Raw genomic sequence first — 21,926 nt, 5'->3', positions numbered from 1 at the left:
AGACAAATGAATGAAGATGAATGGAGCACAAAAATAAATGAATGAAATCATAAAACTCTCAGAATGCAGGATATAATACTTCAGTCATGAAGCAACAAATGAAAGCTACAGATTGATACAGCTTATCATTCAAGGTAAAATAAATGGGAAAAGAAGGAAAAGAAAGACATATTTGCTAAGGAACCTTGGAGCCTGGTTTAAACGTAATGCCACATCATTGTTTAGAGCTGCCTCATTCAAAGTCAATGTGGTGCCCAGCTTCTGATAAGGGAGGAACAACAAGAGAGGTGGGGAGCCTTTAGCCCTCCTGGTGTTTTGGACTGCAGCTTTCGCAATCTCTTGTCACTAGCCATAATGTGTGGGCCTAGTGGGAGTTGTAAGCATGTCATTCTTGGAAAGGTTCTTCAAGGGGGTGGGGGAGCCAGCAAGCTGCATGAGTCACAGCTATTTGTGGCAGGTGTTTATACAGCTCACAGTTCTTGAATTGGATTATTTCTCTTCATTAGCCCATATTTGATCCATTATCTTACACAGATACACATAAACAGAGAGACACACTAGTGAACATGTGGCCCAACCCACCTGGACATTCTCTGACTCAGAAGTCCCCACCATAGCACTGCTGCATTATTTCAATGTGTGTGAGAGACTTCTTTCCCTTTATATTTTGGGGGGTCTGCCCCTGGATTAAACTCCTCTTGGTTTCTCTGCAGATTAACAAGCGAGGAGAGGTGATTGATGTGCACAATCAAGTGGAGACGGTGACCGTTGCTATGGCCTGCACAAGCCCCAATCTTCAGCTTCCCAATGTGTTGCTTCTGGCGCGTCCCATCTTCCCTGCAGTTCCCATCTTAAAGTATAAACATTTGCGCAGCCGCCCAACTAAGAAACTTGAGCTCACCAGGTATGTCTGGCCTATACCTTTATACTAAAAAGTCTGAGTTACTGTAGCACCCCCCCTCCCCAGCCCTCATAATATTTGGTGCAGGATAAATTTGATTCAAATCACTGTTTAAATCATGATTTAAATTTTAAAAGTTGGATTTAAATTTTAAAAATCATTTTTAAAAATTCATTTACTTTTTATCCATTTATGGAGAGAAGAGAGTGGGAAAACTTTCTTTTCAGATTGTATCTCCCCAAACCGACAAGTTAGCCTAGCCAGCATGACTTTTCCAAAAAATTAACTTTCCTGGTGACCGTAATGGTTGCAAGATTCTGGAAGCTGTACTTTGGAAAATAACTTTTTCCAGCGTTCACATTAAGATGCCATCCCCTTGACAAGCGGGCAAGAATGATGAGGTAAGGTCTCTGTGACATCTCTGTGCTGTGAAGAGTTTCACTTGTTAAGTGTTGCCTGTTATGCGGCTCTTTCTTGACTGAAGAATCTGCCCATTAAAAAAAGCCCATAATTTATTTTTTTGCAACACTAGAATAGGGCTTTGAGGAAAAGGAGAAAACTGAGGCAGCCATCTTAAGTAGCAGCTGTGAGGTGCCCTGCAAATTCAACAAAAGGTTGGTTATTTGTGATGGTATTTGTACCATCTGAGAGAACAAGTGGTGCTTTTCCGGTTTTCCGCCTCAGGTGCCAAAACAACTTGGCTGAATTTGTGTCATGTGTGTCCGATGTTGGACATATTTAAGCCTAGGTAGATGAGCTGAAAAATTGCAAATGCCCAGCATCTCTCAGAGGGAGGCCAAGGGTTGTACTCTTTGAACTTCCACACCCCTTGGAGAAGGGAGGCAAGCGTAGCAACACCGAAGGGAAGTGTAGTACCTGGGTTCCAAGGTGAGCAGGTGCCATGGACTTCTAGGCAAGTACTAGCAGGCAGTAGATCCATAGCCATTGTCCCTCATCATAGGGTTTTGGAGATGGTGTGAGATGTTTGAGGAGGGACTTGTCATTGCCTTGCTGCCTGTGCATTTCCAGGGCAAATCTAGGGTTTCAGCAGGGATCTCTTGAGTCCTAATCTGACATTTGACTGTTGTTACCCTGCACTGGCTCTCACTGGTCACATGGACAAACAGAGGGCTCTCCTTTTAAGCAGACTGTTCATCTATTAATAGGGTGCCTATTAATCTCTACATTGAGCACAGGGTTAAGAGTGCCCTTGTCATCTAGGGTGCTCATTAGAGGAAGCAGTCTGTAATCCATGGAAGCCCCATGGGAAAAAAATCTGTTAATCATTCTGGTCCCTAAACTTTATGGGTGGGCACTCTTCCTTCCCAATTATGATAAGAACAAATCTGAAAATATATGGCTTCTGCATTATAAATTCAGAATAAAGTTGAGGAGTCCATGAGAGGTTGACTTGAATTAAATATGAGTCAGAGGTAGGAAGAGTAAGAAAGTGCTTCTTCTGTATAGTATTTTAAACCTGTTATCATTTTGCAGTTGTAATGGTTGTGATTCACTTTGGGCCCCGTATGGGGAGAAAGGGGACTTACAGTATGTATGTATGTATGTATGTATGTATGTATGTATGTATGTATGTATGTATGTATGTATGTATGTATGTATGTATGTATGTATGTATGTATGTATGTATGTATGTATAAACAAACAAACAAACAAACAAATAAATAAATAAATAAATAAGTAGGTAGACAGACAGACAGACAGACAGATAGACAGATAGATAGAGAGAGAGACAGACAGACAGACAGACAGACAGACAGACACTCCAAACAACTTCAAGCTGGGCTTAGATATTGCTTCTTCCTGACTCATTTGGATTCATCATCATCAGGTATTTGACAATTCTGTTTAAAAGCACTGAGATCTGTGATCTTCCTTAGTGGTACATAGGTACAGCAGTGACAATGCTTGCTGATTAATAGGCAGTCAAGGTCAGCTAGAATTGGGGTGAGGGGAAGGAACTCACTTAAAGAAGGTAAGAGGGATGGCTTGTAGACAAAGAGCCTTTTCAGCAGCTGCCCCCAGACTATGGAACGCCCATCCGAGTGAGATTCGTCTGGCGCCAGCGTTGATAACGTTTCGGCACCAGGTCAAAGCCTTCCTGTTCCAGAAGGTTTTTAATTGAAATAATATCAACTGTAGATCCTGATGGCAATTTTTAGAGCATTGCATTTTTTATTGTATTTTAATTGTTTTATCTGTTTATTGTGTTTAAATTGTTGCAAGCCGCCCAGAGACCTTTGGGTAGTGTGAGCGGCATACAAGTTAAATAAAATAAATAAATAAATAAATAAAATAAATAAACTGAAGCCCATGTTGTTGTTACTGTGCAAAACATGAAAATAAGAACAAGAGCCAATTTTGTATTTCTTGCAGATAACCCTCTCGGAGTATGCAAAATCAACTCCTCTTGAGGCTTTCTAAAATGAAAGATTGGACACATTATTACATCGACCCTGATGGCAGGTGGACCCTGGGAGTTGTAGTAAAACAGTTTTCAAGGTTCTGGTTTTGCAGAGGAGCCCTTTTCAGACCTCACCAGGGCCTCTGTCTTGGCTGTGGAGGCTTCCCAGCCACCTTGGCACTGCCCAGCTGGTGGCATGGTTTGTGCTGGCGTGGGGACAACTCTAGCTCCTTTCCCCCCTCGTGGCAAGTGGGCTGCTTTGACTGCCAATAGTGGCAGCAAACCTCCCAGCACTGGCTAGCCTGTGGGCTGAGGACGGCCTCATGTCCTGCTTTAATCTCAGGATTAGTGTGAAACAGGCAAAAGCAAGTGGTTTCATGCCTGTTTTTGGATAGCCCTCAGGGACGTGGTGGCGCTGCGGGCTAAACCGCAGAAGCCTGTGCTGCAAGGTCAGAAGACCAGCAGTCGTAATATCGAATCCACGCGACGAGTGAGCGCCCGTCGCTTGTCCCAGCTCCCGCCTACCTAGCGGTTCGAAAGCATGCAAATGCAAGTAGATAAATAGGGACCACCTCGGTGGGAAGGTAACAGCGTTCTGTGTCTAAGTCGCACTGGCCATGTGACCACGGAAAGATTGTCTTCGGACAAAACCGCTGGCTCTATGGCTTGGAAACGGGGATGAGCACCGCCCCCTAGAGTCGAATAAATAAGATATCATCACCGCGGGGAGGGGGGCGATGATAACTTCCTCAATGGCTCAAGGGGGCGTTTCTTTCAAAAAGGTTAAGAACCACTGGTCTAAAACATGTCGTTTCTACCTTCACGTTTCAGACAATTTACTATGGGTAGTCTCAAAGCTGTAGTTCCTACCTAGATCTTTAAGAGGTGCTTATTTAATGACCTGGAGGCTGTGCCTGGATTTTATGAGGAGTGGAGCCCAAGCAACGAACAATAATAGCATACAGTAGCCTGTATCCTATTGGTGTTTATATAAAGTTTGTGTAAGGCACGGCAAATAATTACAGCTAATTGACAGGTTGGCAGGGCATGTCTAACTGTCATGCCTGGCCATGCTCCTGATTGTGCAAACACAGGAGTTATTCCAATATTACACAGACTCCAGTAGGTTTCTGCCAGTTATGAAACAACATCTTATTTAAATTTAAAATATAATGTAAATAAACAACTAGAACAAAAGAAGAGAAATAGCACCCAGTCAGTTAAATCCCACTTCGGCCAACAGGCCAGCGTAAACACCAAAAATCAAATAAAACGTCTGTGCCCTCCAGAAGAAATTCAACAGAGAGGAAGCCATGTTAGCCTTCCTAGACAGGGATTTTCAGGAGGACAGAGGTGGGGAAGGTTCCTTTGGAGGGACTACAACTCCCACAATACCCCAGCCACCATGACAACCTCCAGCCCCCCTTCTTCTGCCCCACAGGCTCCTCCCATTGCATTTTGTCAAGATTTCAGTGCACAACCATGAGAAGAAGCAGCTGCGATTCAAACTGGCGAGCGGCCGCACCTTCTACTTGCAGCTCAGCCCCCAGCCTGGACTACAAGAAGATACCTTTGGATTATGGGTTAAGGTGATCAACATGTTGGGGCCCCCCTCAGTCTCAACAAGTGAACTGCAAAGCAATGTCGAAGAGCCAGCGGTGCCGGCAGAGCTCCCACCCCAGAAGCCACAGGTGGGTTCCCTCCTAGGGCTGTTACGGTCACTATTCCTTATTCTTCATTTATATACCATGCTCACTGTACTTGGTGCTTTGCAAAATAACCATGAGCATGTGGCTCTCCAGATACAGTGGACCCTCGACTTACAGACGGCTCGACTTACAGACTTTTTGAGTTACAGACTTCTCTGGCTGCAAAATTTAGATTCAACTTGCAGCCAGAGAATCGACTTACAGACCAGAAAAAAAACAAAATGGAATAAAAATAGAATAAAAACCACTGGTTATGGGATTAATCGGTTTTCAGTGCATTGTAGGTCAATGGAGATTCGACTTACAGACTTTTCGACTTGCAGCCAACATTCCAATACGGATTAATTCCTTAAGTAGAGGGTCCACTGTAGAATGAACTGCTCCTCTCATTAATCCCTAGCAATGACTGCATTGGATAGGGATGAAGTGGAATCCAACAGCCTGTGACAGAATCACTTGCCTCAGAAGCTGCAGCCAACATGGGCCTTTTTGAAAACTATAACCTTAGTGTCCCAAAGAGTAAATTTTCCAAATGAATCCCAAATAGTGACTGTCAGCCACCAGCACCACCCCCTCCATGATGAGAGGGTGAATCTCTGCAGAAGCGGAAGCTTTATTAATATGGGAGGAAAGCGAGAAACCAACTTGTGCCAAACTTTTACAGAATCGGGTTGGGCTTGACCCTGACCAGAAATAGGCTTGGGCAGACCCAGGCTCTGACAGGCAGCGGGTATGTAGCCATTTGCAGACAACAGACCTTCTGGACTGGTGACTGAAAAGTCCTTAGCAGAACTGAGTCCCTCCGGGCTGGGTGCAACACAGTTTTTGTGAGGCCCAGGCTCTCCCAAGCCTGGGACCGAAGAAGTCCTTGTGGACACAGGCTCTTCTGAGCAGGTAACAGACAAGTTCAAAACCACGTCCAGTTCTTGCAGTGAGCCACAAACCATAGCCCAATGGGTGAACACAGTTTCCCAAAGTTCATAGGACCAATTCATTCAGGATGTCTCTGGAAGAAAACTGCCAGGCGCTTTGCAGGCAGGAGGCCCAATGCCCTTCTGCAGCCACAGACCCTCGTCCTTGGGACCTGACAGAAGGAATGTTCATACACCCCCTTCTTGGGTGGTAGGATCAGAAACCAGACAGAAACTGCTTTGTGAGATAGCTGGGCACAGGATGCGGAGACGGAGATCAGGGTGAATCTGGTAGCTGGAGAAGCAGGGCTCATGGCGGGAGGGGAGGGGAACAGCTGCTTGCCTGTATTATTGATTGATTGATTGATTGATTGATTGATTGATTGATTGATTTGATTTGATTTGATTTGATTTGATTTGATTTGATTTGATTTGATTTATTTGATTTATTTGATTTATACCCCACCCCCCTAGACAGCGTCTACTCGGTATTGTCTCCAGCAGTGCCCGGCACCTCTCTAGCTTTCCAGATGCCTCAGCTCTTGGCACCTCATCCCATCCTGTCTTAGCTTGGCAGCTTCTTCAAGCCATGCTGTCAACTCCCCTCAGGGTGGATCAGCACAGACTGCACATCACCCGGTGATCCTCCTCCTTTAAGTCTTCTGGTCCACCTTTCATCTCCAGCCCAGCCATCACCACAGCTGCTCCTATGAGGGCATCATTGGTGTTCTTCCCAGCCCCACCCCAAGACCCAGGTGTAGTGCTCAGAGAAAGTGCCCCCACAGCTCCTGACCAGGTGGTCTGCCCACATTGCCCACCGGCCGCAGCCAGGGCAGGCTCACCATGATTCTTCCAAGCTCTGGACACCAGCCTGAGTGGTCGGACAGGGAGACTTGAACGTTATTAAAATCGTGTATAACAAGGAATTATTTTTAGGGCTAACTGTCTTTTTTTTCCCCCAGAGTCCATCTGTCTCCTTGGACTTAGTGGAAACGGTGAGCATCCGGAGTCTCTACTCACCTCCTGAACTAGCTAGCCCCGAGCAGGAAGATGCCAGGAGCAGGCAGAGCATGGTCTTATCTGTGGGGAGTCTACAAGGTCCTGGATTTCTCAGTAGGCCTCCTGTCACCAGCGAAGAATGGATACCTGATTCCGACACCTACACACTAGCTGAAGGGTTTGCCGCAGGAGAAACTTTTGAGAAGTCCGTCAGTCCCAGGAGCCATGGCAGAGAAACAGATACATCAGAGAGCAGCCCTCCCTCTAGAAGGTAGGGGTCCATGGAGGGGAGCAAGGTGACCTGGATTTATATCCAATGTGGTTCTAGACCAAAACCCTCTGGTACAAAATTCAGATGGTCTCTTTTTTTAAAACATGGTATAGAGGTGGAACAGAGACATGGCTGTGAGTTTTTAATACAGAAAATCCAAATTCAAAGTTGGATAATACACAAAGTAATAATAATTGAGTTCCAAGTCAATTTTGACATATGGATGATTACCCTTTTTAGGGTTTTCTAGGGAGGGGGTACTTGGGCGTAGGGAGGGGCACAAAGTAAAAAACCGAATTGAAAGTTTTGTCAACAGTTGCTAAGGAGTCATTTTTGTTGTCAACAATTGACCAGGTATCATTGCACAAAAAAGACCAGCTAATGACACCCATCAGTCACAGTAACAGATAATCTCCCCCTCATTATCTCAACAAAAAACACACTGATCACCCTATCTCCTGAAAAAAGACAAAAGCTGTTCCCACAGTTATAAATACTCAAACATCCAACAAACAGCAACAGAGCACGGACAGAGTTCCTACTCCGTCCTCTGAAGATGCCGGCCACAGAGACTGGCGAAACATCAGGAAAAACAACCTTCAGAACATGGCCCAAGAGCCCGAAAAAACCCACAACAACCATCAGATCCCAGCCATGAAAGCCTTTGAAAATACAGTTGCTAATTTGTTGATTTGTGTTCTTTTAAACACAACAACACCCACAAATATGAATCAATGAATTTTAGTGATTTCCGGGCCATCATTTGAAAGGCACCCAGGCATCTAGAGACACCCACTGCCCTCAACCCCTCCCCGCTGTTCCATCAGCCCCCTACCTTTTTGCTGCCACTCCCACCTCCTCCTCCACTCCTGCCATCTTGAATGGAAGCCCAGCTTGCTCCTGCAGCCTGGCTGCTTCTGTGCATGTGCCTGCCTCTCAGCTGAGAGGCAGGCGCATGCGCAGAGGCAGCTGAGGCCCAGAGCTGGCCTGGTTACTGCTCAAAAATAAAGCTCAGCTGGGACCCAGGCTCAACTAAGGCAGGTGGGCTATTTTTAAAGAGGCAGATTAAAAAAAACTTCACAAGAGGCAGCCCCTCAGCTGTGAGGTGGGAGCATGTGCAGAGGCATCCCAGGGTTGCCTCTCAAAAACCATTTTTATATATAGGTGTAAAATATTTTATACATTTCTCAATAGGTGTCCCCCCAGGCACCCATATATAGTGTATATCTCAGCCTCTCAGCTGAGATGCACGCCCAGACACAGTCCAGGGTTCCCTCTCAATAGGTATCCCCCTAGGCAACCATATATATATGGGTACTGTACCTGGGGGGATACCTAATGAGAAATGTATATATATGGGTGCCTGGAGGGGGGGGACACCTATTGAGAGGGAACCCTGGACTGTGTCTGGGCGTGCATCTCAGCTGAGAGACAGGCGCATGTGCAGAGCCACCCGGACTTTACCGGTCCTTTTACAGGGCCAACAAACTAATGAACTAAGAGAGAGAGAGAGAGAGAGTTACTAACAAGTATTTAAGCAAAATGTCTCAGCTTCCACCTGCTTAAATTGTTCTGGTAAATAGATAATGAGAATTAAACAGGAGTTCAAGGATTGTTTAAAATTCTATGCATGTGAAACTCAATTTATTTTATTCATTTCTGCATGTGTACACTCCTGTCACTGCAAATTGCCCCTTGCGATAACCAGCTAGAGGCAGTGGGAGAGGCTGCAAGAAAGGAGGAGTTTTGCTGGCAAAGATGTTCGTAAAAAGCTTGACTGCTTCTGTTAGTTTAAGAATGTTTTTGCTTGGCTCTGGGAGGTGGAGAGGATGGGAGGACTCTATCAGCAGGCGCAGGAGAGTGTGTGTGTGTGTGTGTGTGTGTGTGTGTGTGTGTGTGTGTGTGTGTGTGTGAGAGAGAGAGAGAGAGAGAGAGAGAGAGAGAGAGAGAGAGAGAGACTGAAGGGACATAAAGAAGAGGGCTAGAGGGATAAAAAAGTCAGGGGAGAAGCACCTCCCAATCAGAAGGCGCCCTAGGACACACCCCATTTATTATTTGTTACCAGCCTGTCTTATTTTTGGGGGGGGGGAAGAGACCCAAACACACAACCACACACAGCTGCTGCTGGCACAAACCATGTTTCAAATAATCACATGATTTTATATTGAATCCATTTGGAACAGAGCTTATTGGGGAGCAAATGTAAATGTAGATAAGCCCTCAGTCAAGGTTTTACTGGCTTTGTCTGAGGGATGCAGTTATGTTACACTTATAAGAGTGACTAGTTACAGTTACAGTTATAGTAATTCTAGGCCTTCCTATAACAAAGTGCCCTGGGCATTGCAACTCACAATACACAAACACAAACACCAGTTAAATCTGTGGCAGTAATCATATGGTTCACAGAGTTCATTTTTGTGCTCAGTTCCCAAGCACTCCCAAAAGCCTTCTTCACAAATTTACGTGGCAAGCAGTGACCAAGGAGAGTTTCCATTTAGAGCAAGTATCGACATTAGTTGTCTCGTGTGCTCCCACAGGCTCTACAAAGATGGTGCTGGAGAAAAATCTTAAACTTGATGACAGAAGCTCTGAGAGCTGGCTTCCGTGCATGGGGGCTGAAGTGCGGGGAGGCTAGTAGCAAGTAGATCCCATGTGGGCACTTCTTTCATATGAAGAAAAGCAGCAGCCAACTAGTTTTCAAGAAGGAGGAAGTAAAGCAATTCAAAGATCATTGAACGATCAGTTAGGAAAGAGGGACCACCAGGTCCAAGCCCACTTCCCTATTTATCTGTTCCTTGCTCCCTAGTGGCTGAGGTTACTTTTCAAATGCACTGATACTTTTTATTTCCTACAATAATGATTTAAATATCCAAATCAGTCAATCACTCAACCTATAACAAGTTTGAGAAATGTGCCATGATCCTGGTGTGGAATACAAGGTATGATCTGACAGAGGTTGTTCTTGTTTCAGGGAAGCCACTAAGAGCAGAAGTGCTAGTCGATCTGGCAGGAGGAAGTCTTCTCCAAGAGGTAAGGATGCTAAATGGCACCCCATAAAAGAAGTTACTGTCTCTGAGTGGCTCATCATTGAATTCTGTATTCCAGTCAGCATCTCTGTCCCAGAATCATTCACCTCCTTCAGTAATCAGCAGCTACCTTTACCCACCAATATTCCTACAAATGATCACCCTTTCACCTATTCTCCTGTTTTGGTGGGGGCTGGTGGCTCCATTGTTAGTAGGGTAGCAAATCAGCTCCAGACTTTAATTTGGATTTTATAGGAGCAATTCCTGGTGCTGCATTTTATCTTCAAAATAAACTAAGCACTTGGACTGTGCCTTTAAAGTTCAACACAAATCTAGAGCCAATTCACTGCCACGGGAACTGTCCACCTCCACTGAGACTATCCGCCTTTCCTTTGGTCCTTCTATGACTGCTTTACTGTCATGACTTAGCTCTAAAATCTGTTTCTCAATGCCAACAGCAACATGCTGACAGAGCTTAGAAAAGTTACAGCGTTGGGTGACAGTTCCCAGAATCAAGGGATGTTCCGGGGGTTATTGTCTAAAAGGTAACCTTTCCAAGCTCAAAGATCTTCCTGGGAATTTGAAAATAGGTAGGCAGACAGAGAGACAAACTCGTAGAGCATCTAAAAATCTCTTCTCCAGCTCCACTGAGAATTCATTTGCTGGGATAGGGGAAGAGTAAGATTTTCAAATTAAAAAAAAAAGAGGTGGCTTGCACTGTGCTTTATTACAATACTTCTCATTATAAGATACAAAGTACTGGGTGCAATTTCATCATTATCTTTTCTTTTCCTTAGTGATTCATTTCCCAAATGACTCATACATACCAAACCTGAATCTCTGTTCCATTATCTTCTCTGCCCGACCTACCATTTTTCCCCCTAGATGTTTGTCTTTCCCATCTGTCTGTCTCTGAAACAGCCTCCCAAAACCTAGGACACTCAAGATATGTTGGACCCCAAATCTCATCTCCCCTGGAAAGGCACAAAGTGAGGCACGTTTTTGTAGAATTCCAGTTTCCAAAATGACACTGGGAGAGCTTAGAAAAGACGTTTTCTGGAATACAGTTCCCCAAATCTCCCAGTTGACACAGAATTCTGGCTTAATGCAGAATTGCTGCAGAATTCTGGAAGCTGCAGCCTAGTAATAATAGCAACAATAAATTACAGCTTTTTACAAGTTTTGGACATAGGCCTACAGACAATTTTTTTGCCTGAAGGACCTTGCAGTCAAAAGGTCTGCATAAAAGGAAGAGAGGAAGATAGAAACAAAGGAAGTTGTTTCACATTAAGGACTTCTGTACACAGTGTAAAAGAAGCAGGCTGGATTGGGCTAAATAGGGTTGCCAGGAGGTCCAGTGAGCCATTTGGTGTGATCCTTGCATCCAAATGGCAATGGACCTCAAGCAACCCTATTTGGTCTGCAGCCTTTGTCAGCCACTTCAGGATATTGGCAATTTGATCACTTCCTCATCTCCATAGAGGGACCAAGGAAGTGGGATTTTCTTTAAAAGGTGTATGTATTAGGGCAACAAATGTTGGCTGCACCACTTTTTAAAGACAAAAAACATCATAAAAGCCAAATTCGGCAGGCTCTTGACCAGACCTTTTAAAGACAAGCAAACAAAAGCTTCTGGGAGGAAGCTTTCAATTTGACTTTTATTTTTTAAAAGTGGATATTTACTGCCCTGGTTACAACACATAATTTCGTTTTAAGGGAGGCTGACAAGGGTAAATGTACCCTACTGGTTCTCCTTGAACCTTCAGTACCTTTTGATACCATCAACCACAGTATCCTCCTGGACACGCTGCCTGAGATTGGGATCAGGGGCTGCCACTGAGCTGGCTCTGGTCCTTCCTTGAGGACCATGCTCAGAGAGCAGCTTGGGGATGATTAGTCGGCTCCCTGGACTCTCAGTTGTGGATATCGCAGGGATCATCAGTATCCCCAATGCTTTTTTAACATCTATGTTAAGCAGCTGGGATAGGTCAACAGGAGATGTGGAATAAGGTGTCTTCAGTATGCTGATGATACACAACTCTCTCCTTTATCACTTCTGCAGTGGATGCTGTCCAGACACTTCAGAGATGTCTGGCTTCGGTACTGGAATGGACCAGGGCCAACAAGCTTAAACTGAACCCAGAAAAGACTGAGATTTTGTTCCTGGAGGGCCCCTCTGATAGGTTGCGGGGGGGGGAATTATCCCTAGACTGGATGGCATTGCTCTCCCATTTAGGGACCAGGTTTGCAATCTGAGTGTTCTTTGGGACCCAGCTCTTTCTTGGGATTCCAAGATTGCAGCTGCTGTGTCCAGACTGGTCTTTAACCAACTGAAGCTCATAGCCCAACTCCGCCCCTACCTAGACAAGGGCTTCCTCAGGATGTCAGTGCAAGCACTGGTCATCTCCCGGATCGAATATCCCCCATCTATCTGAGGACTGCTGTTTGCTTTACATTTTTATGCCAATAAAGGTTATGATATTGATTTTGATACTGAATACTGCAATGGTTCCCTTGAGACTGACACGGACACTACTGTACAGCGGGTCCAGAATACAGCGGCCAGACTGGTGACTGATGTGAACAAGTTTAATCACTTCATTTCTAGTTTGTCTCCACAGGTTCAAAGTTTTGATATTCATGTATAAAGTCCTCCATGGTTTGGGACCACATTACTTGTTAGAGTGTCTCTCCGCAATGTCATCTGCGTGATCTACCAGATCTCCCCATGCTAGACTGTTCCGTATAACCACCCTGAGAGGGGCCTGAAAGTCTCCTACAAGAGGCAGGGCCTTCTCTGCAGTGGTGCCATCCTTATGGAACCAGTTCCTGGAAGGGCTGCACCTGGCCCCCTCCCTGTTGTCATTTAGGAGGCAACTCAAAGCATTGCTTCTCAGGGAGGCCTTTCATACTGACCCTGGCTGACCGACTGTTTACCTCCTGCTATTGTTGGCAAACTGTCTCTGGCACCATTTGGCTTTTATGATGCTAGTGTTTTAATTTTACTGTTTATAGTTTGTTTCATATACCGTATATATAACTTGTTAAACCTCCCGGGGTTTAACAACACCTTACTTCTGAACTATTGGGGCAGTATATTAAACAAACAAACAAATTGTTTCTAGTATTTAAATATTGTGTTTTTAATTACATAAGCCTCCTCGGGTCCTTTTAAGGAGAAAGGTGGGGTAGAAATATTTTAAATCAATCAATCAATCAATCAGAGGTGACAATCCTGTGATGTAATAGGTGAGTTGTGACATTAAAAGGAAGAGTGGAGAAACCCCCTCCTCTTCTTTATCTTCTCCTTTTTAAAATATTTCCCTAACTGCCACAGCAGAATTCTAATACCACGCTAGGCTGAAGCATTGTTGTTTTAATATGCCACTTATTTTATTTAACAACAGCAAGGACAGCAGCAACAAAGGAAAGGCACTGCAGCATGCTGAATGGCAGCTGCAAGAAAAGCCAGGGAAAGGGGCTATGTCAATCCCATACCTTCCTTCTGACTTCCCAATCTTTACCCCACCATTTTTCCCACGTGCCAGTTCTGCCTTTGCAAGCTTGCCCCACTGCTGCTGTCCTCCTTACTTGCAGGTAAACCAGGTAAACTAATGTACAAGTAAACCAGGTACAATGTATTCTCAAAGGCTTTCACAGTCCAGATCCGATGGTTGTTGTAGGTTTTTTGGGCTGTTTGGCCGTTTCTGGAACATGGCCAAACAGCCTGAAAAACCTACAACAACCAAACCAGGGACACTTAGAAGTGAATAAACTAGCAGTCCAAAGACTTGTGTGGGCCCTTCTCAGAGTGGAATAAATATCTCCAATGTGAACAGAAATATCACTCAAGTGAGTGATAAAACAGATTGTGCTGAAAATAAGAACCTTTGAAGTGTGAATCAGGCTGCTCCAAGTTCCCCCTTCCGGGGACCCCTCAGTTTCTCTGTCTCTCTTAGCTTATATTACTCTCTCTGCCTCATTTTGAATCTTTCTTCTATCTGTTTGTTCCCTCATTCCAGTGTTCCTTCTTCTAAATGTATGATACTCATGGAATCTGAACTTCTTTTTCTTGGTCTTCTTATTCCTCTTCAGGGACAAGCCGGAAGCCCAGCAAGATCATCTCCCTCATCCGAGCCTGCTCCTGGGGAGGTCGGCAGAGGAGCAAGAGCCAAGAGTCCAAGACCAAAGGCAAAGGGAAGAAACGCTGAGCAAACCGAAAGGGGGTCCCAACACAGAGGAGCCTCTTTGCCACTGTGTCATAATAAAGAGACTGGTTTTAAAAAATAAGTCTGTCTCACTCGGCATTTCCCATGACTACTTTTAACCCATAATTCTTAGGTAAACCCACAGTAGGATGGGGCCCTTGTGCCACTATTAAAGGTTCAGGGACCCAATTCCATTCAGTGTCATGTTTTGGTTGACCTGGCGGAAAAGGATTAGGATTGTATATCTTTAAGGACAGTGAAACAGAGGGCTTTGAGTAAGAGCAGCTTGTTAGACAGAACGCCTCAGTGCCAGTAGGATGTGTGGGAGAAGTAGAAGGAAACAGTTTCATTCTGGTAGAGAAGCCAATTGAAATAGTTAGGGTCTGCATTACCTAATCAGGAACATCTATTCTTCTGTACTTTCTAACAGCAACATGTAGAACTTGAACATTACCTTTAAACAGCTGTCTGCTCTTCGTTCCAGGGTCTGAGTCATCCTAACCAGATGTTGCAGCATCAGGACCAGAGGTCAGCTAATGTCTCTAGATGGAGATTTCAAAATTATTGGGCTTCCTCCTGAAGTACCAGGTTTCACCTCAAGCAACATCACAACAATTGTCTTCCCTCATTCTGTAGACAAAAGATTGTCAGTCACCAAGAACGTCCTCTGCTCCCTCTCTGGTTGATGAGGTGGATTGTAATCCGCAAAAACTCACAATGGAATAAATCTGATAGTTTTTAAGGTGCCACAAGACTTTCGTTTTTATTTTGTGTTCTTGTACATGTTGAAACAGACTAACACAGCTACCTCTCGAAAACATTTCCTCTCTTATGATTCAAAAGTACCTAAAATAATTACTTTCAGTTACATTAAAAAAAAAACAAAGGAAGACAAGAATGTTATAAATTGCCAGTCCATGATATAAAGCACGCTGGCTGAAATACTGTTGCTCAGCATAGTAAGACACAACTAGAGTAGGCCCACAAAATCGGTAAAATTTATGGAGGACTCAGCAAATCCCCAGTGATTCAATGAGCCTACTGTAATTTCATTTTACCATGTTAAGCAACAGGATTTCAGCCACTGAAGTACTAGTGCCATAATCTAAGTTACATCATGCTTATAACCTATTAAGGGATAACATCACTCCTTTTGAGAAGTCTTTTTCAGTTGCTCCTTTTCTTAGTTATAAAAAACTAAGCAGGATCGTGTTATTTCTTATGGACACAATGACTTCAGTCTGGGATCGGGAATGAAGTGTGTTAAGATGTTCTCCCAACAACAAAAAAACACCTATCTTGTACCAAGAAAGAAAGAAAGAAAGAAAGAAAGAAAGAAAGAAAGAAAGAAAGAAAGAAAGAAAGAAAGAAAGAAAGAAAGAAAGAAAGAAAGAAAGAAAGAAAGAAAAGTTGTTATTTATGGAAAGAATATACTCCCTGACCCCAAGGGGAAATGGTATTTGAAAAGTCTCCAACCCTAAAATCAATTATGGGAATCCACTAGTTATTGGAGATGATAAAATTCCTTTTATACTTCTTGCATCATCTCTCAGACACTACAAATCTGCTCAGTGGACTGTACAGACTATCATGAGATTGAATTATATAATAATGTCCCACCAAGTCAATTCTGAGATATGGCAACACTTTCCAGGTTTTTCTAGGTAGTGAGGACTCAGAAGTGGTTTGCAATTCCTTTCTTCTGGGACAGTGTTGGTTGTCGAAGGCTACATAGGCTGGCTCTTTTCTGTGGAGGCACATTGGAGAATCAAACTTCCAACCTCCGACTCCATAGCCAGATACCTAGTTGTCTGAGCCAAGCAGCCAGCTGGAGACTGAGTTGTTGTTATGGACTGTCAAGTCACTTCTGACTTAAGGCATCCTTTGAATTAGCAATTTCCAAAATGTCCTGTCCTCAGCAGCCCTGCTCAGGTCTTGCAAACTCAAGCCTGTGGGTTCCTTTAGAGAGTCAATCCATCTTATGCTTGGTCTTCCTTTTTTTTCCTGTTGCCCTCAGCTTTTCCCACTCCTATTGTCTTTCCCAAAGAGTAGTGCCTTCTCATGATGGGACTGCCTCAGTTTCTTCATTTTTGCCTCCAGAGATAGTTCAGGCTTGATTTGCCCTAGCGCCCCCTTGTTCATCTTTCCGGCTGTCCAGAATATCTGCAAAGCTTTCTCCCAGCACCATATTTCAGACAAATTACCTCTTTTCCTGTCAGCTTGACAAGTTGAATTAGGAATGATTAAATCAGTTCCAGTTCAATCCTACTTTGCCAAGGAGGCAATCATATCATTTGGGCAGATGCCTCGACTTAGAGACGAGGGCCAGAATCTTATTTAAAAAAAAAAAAAACAAGCGAGGTAATCAGGCAGTGGTTTTTCCCTTCCAACAGGCTGTCCATCATCCAGTGAGCTGTATGTCAGAGAGCACACTGAGTTTCATCAGAAGTGTTCAACTAGTCATATGAAAGATAATTCACTAGGGGAGAAGAAATAATTGCTGTTGCATCTTGCATTTGTCCAACAGGCTTCTGGCCAAGGAGAGATATTAGAACAATGTAATGATGATGGCAAGCTCTTAATCACCTGGTTTTGTCCGTAGGCCATTGTCGGCATAAGGAACTCTTAGATCAATGTTTTTAAAAGGCACTGGTGGTCATTTGAGTATGGGCTTACCCAGATATAGTTTTTGTTCTAGTAAAAGTCCTGGATTCTTTAATGATTGTATCAGTATTTCTTCCAACATCCATGTGATATAAGACTTCTCCCATTTAATTTGATGCTTCTGTCTGTTTGATTTTCTATGTCTTTCAATTTTTCCTGTCAGCATAGTTAAGATTGTTCTGGGCATAGTGGTGAAGTTTAGTCATAAAACATTTTCCAAGGGAAAGTGCATGTCCATGGTCATATCATCCCGCTTGGAAGTTTTCCATGAGGGTTGGTTACCATAAGAGCAACCAGAGTAAGAAAAATAATTTCAGTAAGAAGTCCCAGCTGGAAAATGGATTCCTAAAAGAATTTTTAAAAGAATTTTTAAAGAGTTCTTCAAGAGAAGTAATTTTTAGAGAAGTGGCTTTTAAAAAGCTGTTTTACTCCAGTTGCAGTACAGTCCTGGGAAAGAAATGTGTCCTCCCTCAGGAAAAGCCAAAGGTGAACATACCAAAAAGCTTCTCCTTGCACTGCATTTCATAATTGGAGCACATCCTAAACCCTTAGTCCTGTACAGAATGCTGAGCATCCATTAGATACAGGCAGGTCACGTTGCTTATGGACCACCATATTTGGACAACTGAGCTAATGCCTCTGAAGCAGCTTCTTCCTGAGAAAGGAGATGCAGAGGAATTGATCAAGTAGGAAAACTACAGACGATCACTGGAGAGGAAGAGAGACACAGAATTAAAAGCATGATCTGCTTATGTAAAGCTTGGAGAAACTGTTTGGATTGCTGTGAGAGTAAGGGTACAGGAGTTGGGAAATAATCAGTGGAAAGGCACACACACGTGCAATTCACCCTTGTTGGGGGAAACTTTCTGAGCCAAATCATTTGTCCAGAAAATCATTTTCATTTGGCATGAGTCTGCCCAAAGGATATGTGAAAAGAAAGCAAATCCTTGTTCCACACATATGCACACACACAAAAGCCCAATCGGGAAAACTGAAAACCCAGCTGAAATTCAGCAGGAGGAGAGGAGACCTACAGCTATCAGAAGAACACATAACAGCCATCTCAAGCTGAGACTAGGCACTAAGAATGTCTGGTAGTATACCATAGATCCCTGCCTGCTGATTTTATGGTCAGAGATCGCGGTAACGGTGAAGGTTCCTATAGCCCCAAATAACGTTTTTCATCACCTATTAGGAAAATCCACCTTGGCAACTTAACTCTCACCCTGGCTGTTAACGGTCTCCCCTTTAGGCAAGAACTGCAGCTTGTCCTGATTGAAACATCTATGTGGGATGGCCCATGATTCAAAGTGATACAAATCATTGAGGGAAAATGCTGAATTTGGGGCAAGCAGAGAGCATAACTTTTTCCTTTTGGCCACAGAAAAGGTAGCTAAAGTGTCCACATGTTCTCTTTTACAGGATATAGCTCCTTATTTAGAGGGTGTGAGAGGATGGTCCTAATTTTTAGAATTAATTAATTGCCATCAAGTCAATTCTGACTTACGGGAACCCATTTCAAGGTTTTCTCAAAACTAAGAACTCAGAAGTAATGGTTGTTGTGGGTTTTTCAGGCTCTTTGGCCGTGTTCTGAAGTTTGTTCTTCCTAACGTTTCACCAGTCTCTGTGGCCGGCATCTTCAGAGGACAGCACTCTGTGCTCTGGTGTAGTTGGCTTGGGAGTGGAGTATTTATGGCTGTGAGATGGGCTTTTGTCTTTTTCTGTAGATGGGTGATTAGTGTGTCTTGTTATGGGTGTATTGTTGTGATAAAAAGGAGAGATTATCTGTCACTGTGGTTGATGGGTGTCATTAGCTGGTCTTTTATGTGTAGTGATCCCCGGTCCTTGAGTTTGTTGACCTTTTGCACGCTGTATTTTTGAGAGCTAGAGCCAAGTTTTGTTGAGTTTCAAACTTTCCTCTTTTTAGTCAAAGTTCTGCTGGTGCTTGTGGATTTCAATGGTTTCCCTGTGCAATCTGACGTAATGATTGCTGGTGTTGTCCAGTATTTCGGTATTTTAAAATAGAATTTCATGTCCAGTTTGTTTTAGGGCATGTTCAGCTACTGCAGATTTTTCTGGTTGTTTTAGTCTGCAGTGTCCCTCATGTTCTTTGATTCTGGTGTGGATGCTTCGTTTTGTGGTTCTAATATATACCTGGCCACAACTGCAAGGTATCCAGTATACTCTTGCAGTGGTGAGGGGGTCCCTTCTGTCCTTTGCTGACTGTAACATTTGTTGTCTTTTTGTGGTGGGCTTGAATATTGTTTGTAGGTTGTGTTTTTTCAAAAGTTTCCCCATGCGGTCCGTGACCCCTTTGATGTAGTTTACCAGTTTGTTCTTCTGCATAAATTCTCTTGGACTATGCAGCTTGCCCAAGGCTACATAGGTTGGCTCTTCACTCAGGAAACAGAGTACGGAATTGAATTCTTGACCTCTGACTCTGCAGCCAGGTATTCAACTCACTGAGCTATCCAGTGAGCCCCTCTGTTTCAAGGTGTCCTCTGTCTGAAGGAGACCTCTGTCTAGTCTAATTGAAATATAAAGAACAAGAAGGAGGCAGATCAGTGTCCCTGAGATTTTTTATCCAGAGTGGGCATCTGTTTAACAGACTAAGCAGGCACGCAGGCTACCTGGTCTTCTCCACTCAGGTGAAGTGTCCATTAATTATGTTTAAATCATAAAAAGCATTTCTGAATTTGCCTTTGTACATAGTTAGCACCTGCAATTTTATGCCAGTCAATGTCTTATTTTGCCCTTTGCTTGGTGGTGCAAATCATTCTTCTTGCTGATGTGTAAGTTGGGGCCCCTCTTAAGGTGCCCACTGCTCCTGGACTGCCAAGGGGACATTTCCAGTGACTGTTTAGCTGTGGGCCTTCAGAGTTTTCCATTTTAGCTTGGAAGGAAAAGTACAGAAAGGCAGCTAAACTACTGGCTTCTCGGACATGCCATTCTTTCTGCGGAGCCTCTGGATCAAAGTCCTATACGTACTGCTAAATCAATAAGGCTTCACACCTTTGGATTGGTTTGTGCCTAAGACATCTGGGGCCTTGAGACATTAATAAGCCAAGCTTTTTCCTTTCTCCCCTTGGGGCCACCTTCATTAATGTTCTGAAGGGGATATCGGGAACATTATAATTTGACTGGCTGGGTTCACTCGATCGAGTTTGCCAATCCCTAGCATGAGGCCTACTAATGACCTGAGGCAGAACTGAGAGCTGGACCTGTGAACGCCTGGCAAGCCACAAAATTACTACTCAGTTGACGCTGAGGTGGTGGAGGACAATCCATACACCAGAAGAGCAGGTTGGCTGGTTATGCAACAGCATAATTAATAGGAGACTAGGTAAATTCATCAATGGAGCCAAAACGGATTTAGAAAAGAATTTCTCTCCAAAATGCAATTCTTGTTAATCATCTTTAAAGCATATTTCAAATTAACAAATGATTTTTTTTAGCCTCCAACACAGGGGAAATTAATTACAATTCCTCTTCCAACTTATAAAAAAATAAAACCCAAACAAAAAAGTATCTCAAATCTCCTCATACAAGAGCTCTACAACTTCACCAGTATCAAAAACAGGGCTTGACCCATTATATTAGAAAGTCCCTATATATAATATGGGGAAAAAATAAAAATGAAAATATACACAAAAATACCAAGATGGGTTTCACCATAGAAGCATTTGTTCATCCCAATCTTCTGAATTTTGGGAAAAAAATTGACCTATACAGATATCTTAGATATAAATAGGAGATTAAAGCCAAAACAAGATCTTATAGACCAGGGATTAGATGCATCGTGGTGGTCCATAATGCAAATACAATCAAGATATGAGAGGGACTTAAAAATGTATGACTTTTATAAAGAACAGACAACATTTGACCAAATAATGTTAACATCAGATGATAAATTAATTAGGAAAATATATAAATTTCTTTGAAACTGGAAAATGGAGGACAAACAGGTCAAAGAAACGATGGTTCAATGGGCAAAAAATTTTGGATACAATATTGACTTTGAAAAATGGCGAGAACTGTGGTCTAGAAACTATAAGATGACAATGGCAACATCTTATATAGAGAACTTATATAAAATGTTTTATAGATGGCATTTACCTTCCAACAGATTGGCTAAGATGCATTCTAATAGGTCAAGTAAATGCTGGAAATGTCATTAAAACTGGAACTTATTATCACCTTTGGTGGACTTGTGATAAAGCGATTTTTTTTTTGGAACAAAATGCATATATGGCTAGTTAAAATAATCAAAAAGCATGTAGATTTTAGGCCAGAGCTCTTCCTGTTAGGTATAATACCAGAAAGTGTTGATAAACAAAATGTATATTTAATACTGCATATTTTAACAGCCGCGAGGATTATATTTGCACAGTACTGGAAAAATGAAGAAACACCTACAGATCAAGAAATAATTAAAAAGATATTGGACTGTGCTGAAATGGACAGACTAACACTGAATATCAAAGGAAAGGAAGATACAAAATATTATCAAACATGGGACTTGTTCTGTCAATGGTCAGAAGCACGTTGTATAGATTAGGAGCTTAATGTGTATTGTAGTTGTATTAACAAATGATTATAAGCTATACCCAGGTGGCATGATGTTAAATTAACATAGATGGATTTTATAAATTATAATGATAATAAAAAGGAAATTTAAAAAAACAGGGCTTGACAGTTACAGTGGTGCCTCGCTTAGCGATGTTAATCCATGCAGCAAAAATCACTGCTAAGGTATTTCATCGCTAAGCGATATTAAACAGCCCACAGAAACGCATTAAAACCTGATTAATGCTT

The 21,926-nt window shown here is 43.0% G+C and overlaps 1 protein-coding gene across 1 annotated transcript in view; it reads left to right on the top strand.

Annotated features, from left to right (window-relative positions):
• LOC110074897 (uncharacterized) overlaps positions 1-21,341 on the top strand; it is a 28,960-nt gene extending 7,619 nt beyond the window's left edge. The window contains exons 2-6 of the mRNA XM_073003589.2: positions 714-904; positions 4,765-5,014; positions 6,906-7,213; positions 10,185-10,243; positions 14,335-21,341. Of these exons, the coding sequence (XP_072859690.2) occupies positions 714-904; positions 4,765-5,014; positions 6,906-7,213; positions 10,185-10,243; positions 14,335-14,450 (924 nt within the window). The 3' untranslated portion in view covers positions 14,451-21,341. The remainder of the gene's footprint in view (positions 1-713; positions 905-4,764; positions 5,015-6,905; positions 7,214-10,184; positions 10,244-14,334) is intronic.
• The last annotated feature ends 585 nt before the right edge of the window (positions 21,342-21,926 follow it).

The sequence above is a fragment of the Pogona vitticeps genome, chromosome 6 (genome assembly GCF_051106095.1).
Source record: "Pogona vitticeps strain Pit_001003342236 chromosome 6, PviZW2.1, whole genome shotgun sequence".
NCBI classification, from domain to species: Eukaryota; Metazoa; Chordata; class Lepidosauria; order Squamata; family Agamidae; genus Pogona; species Pogona vitticeps.
Note: the sequence above shows the minus strand (reverse complement) of the source record. Positions and strands in the feature narration are given on the sequence as shown.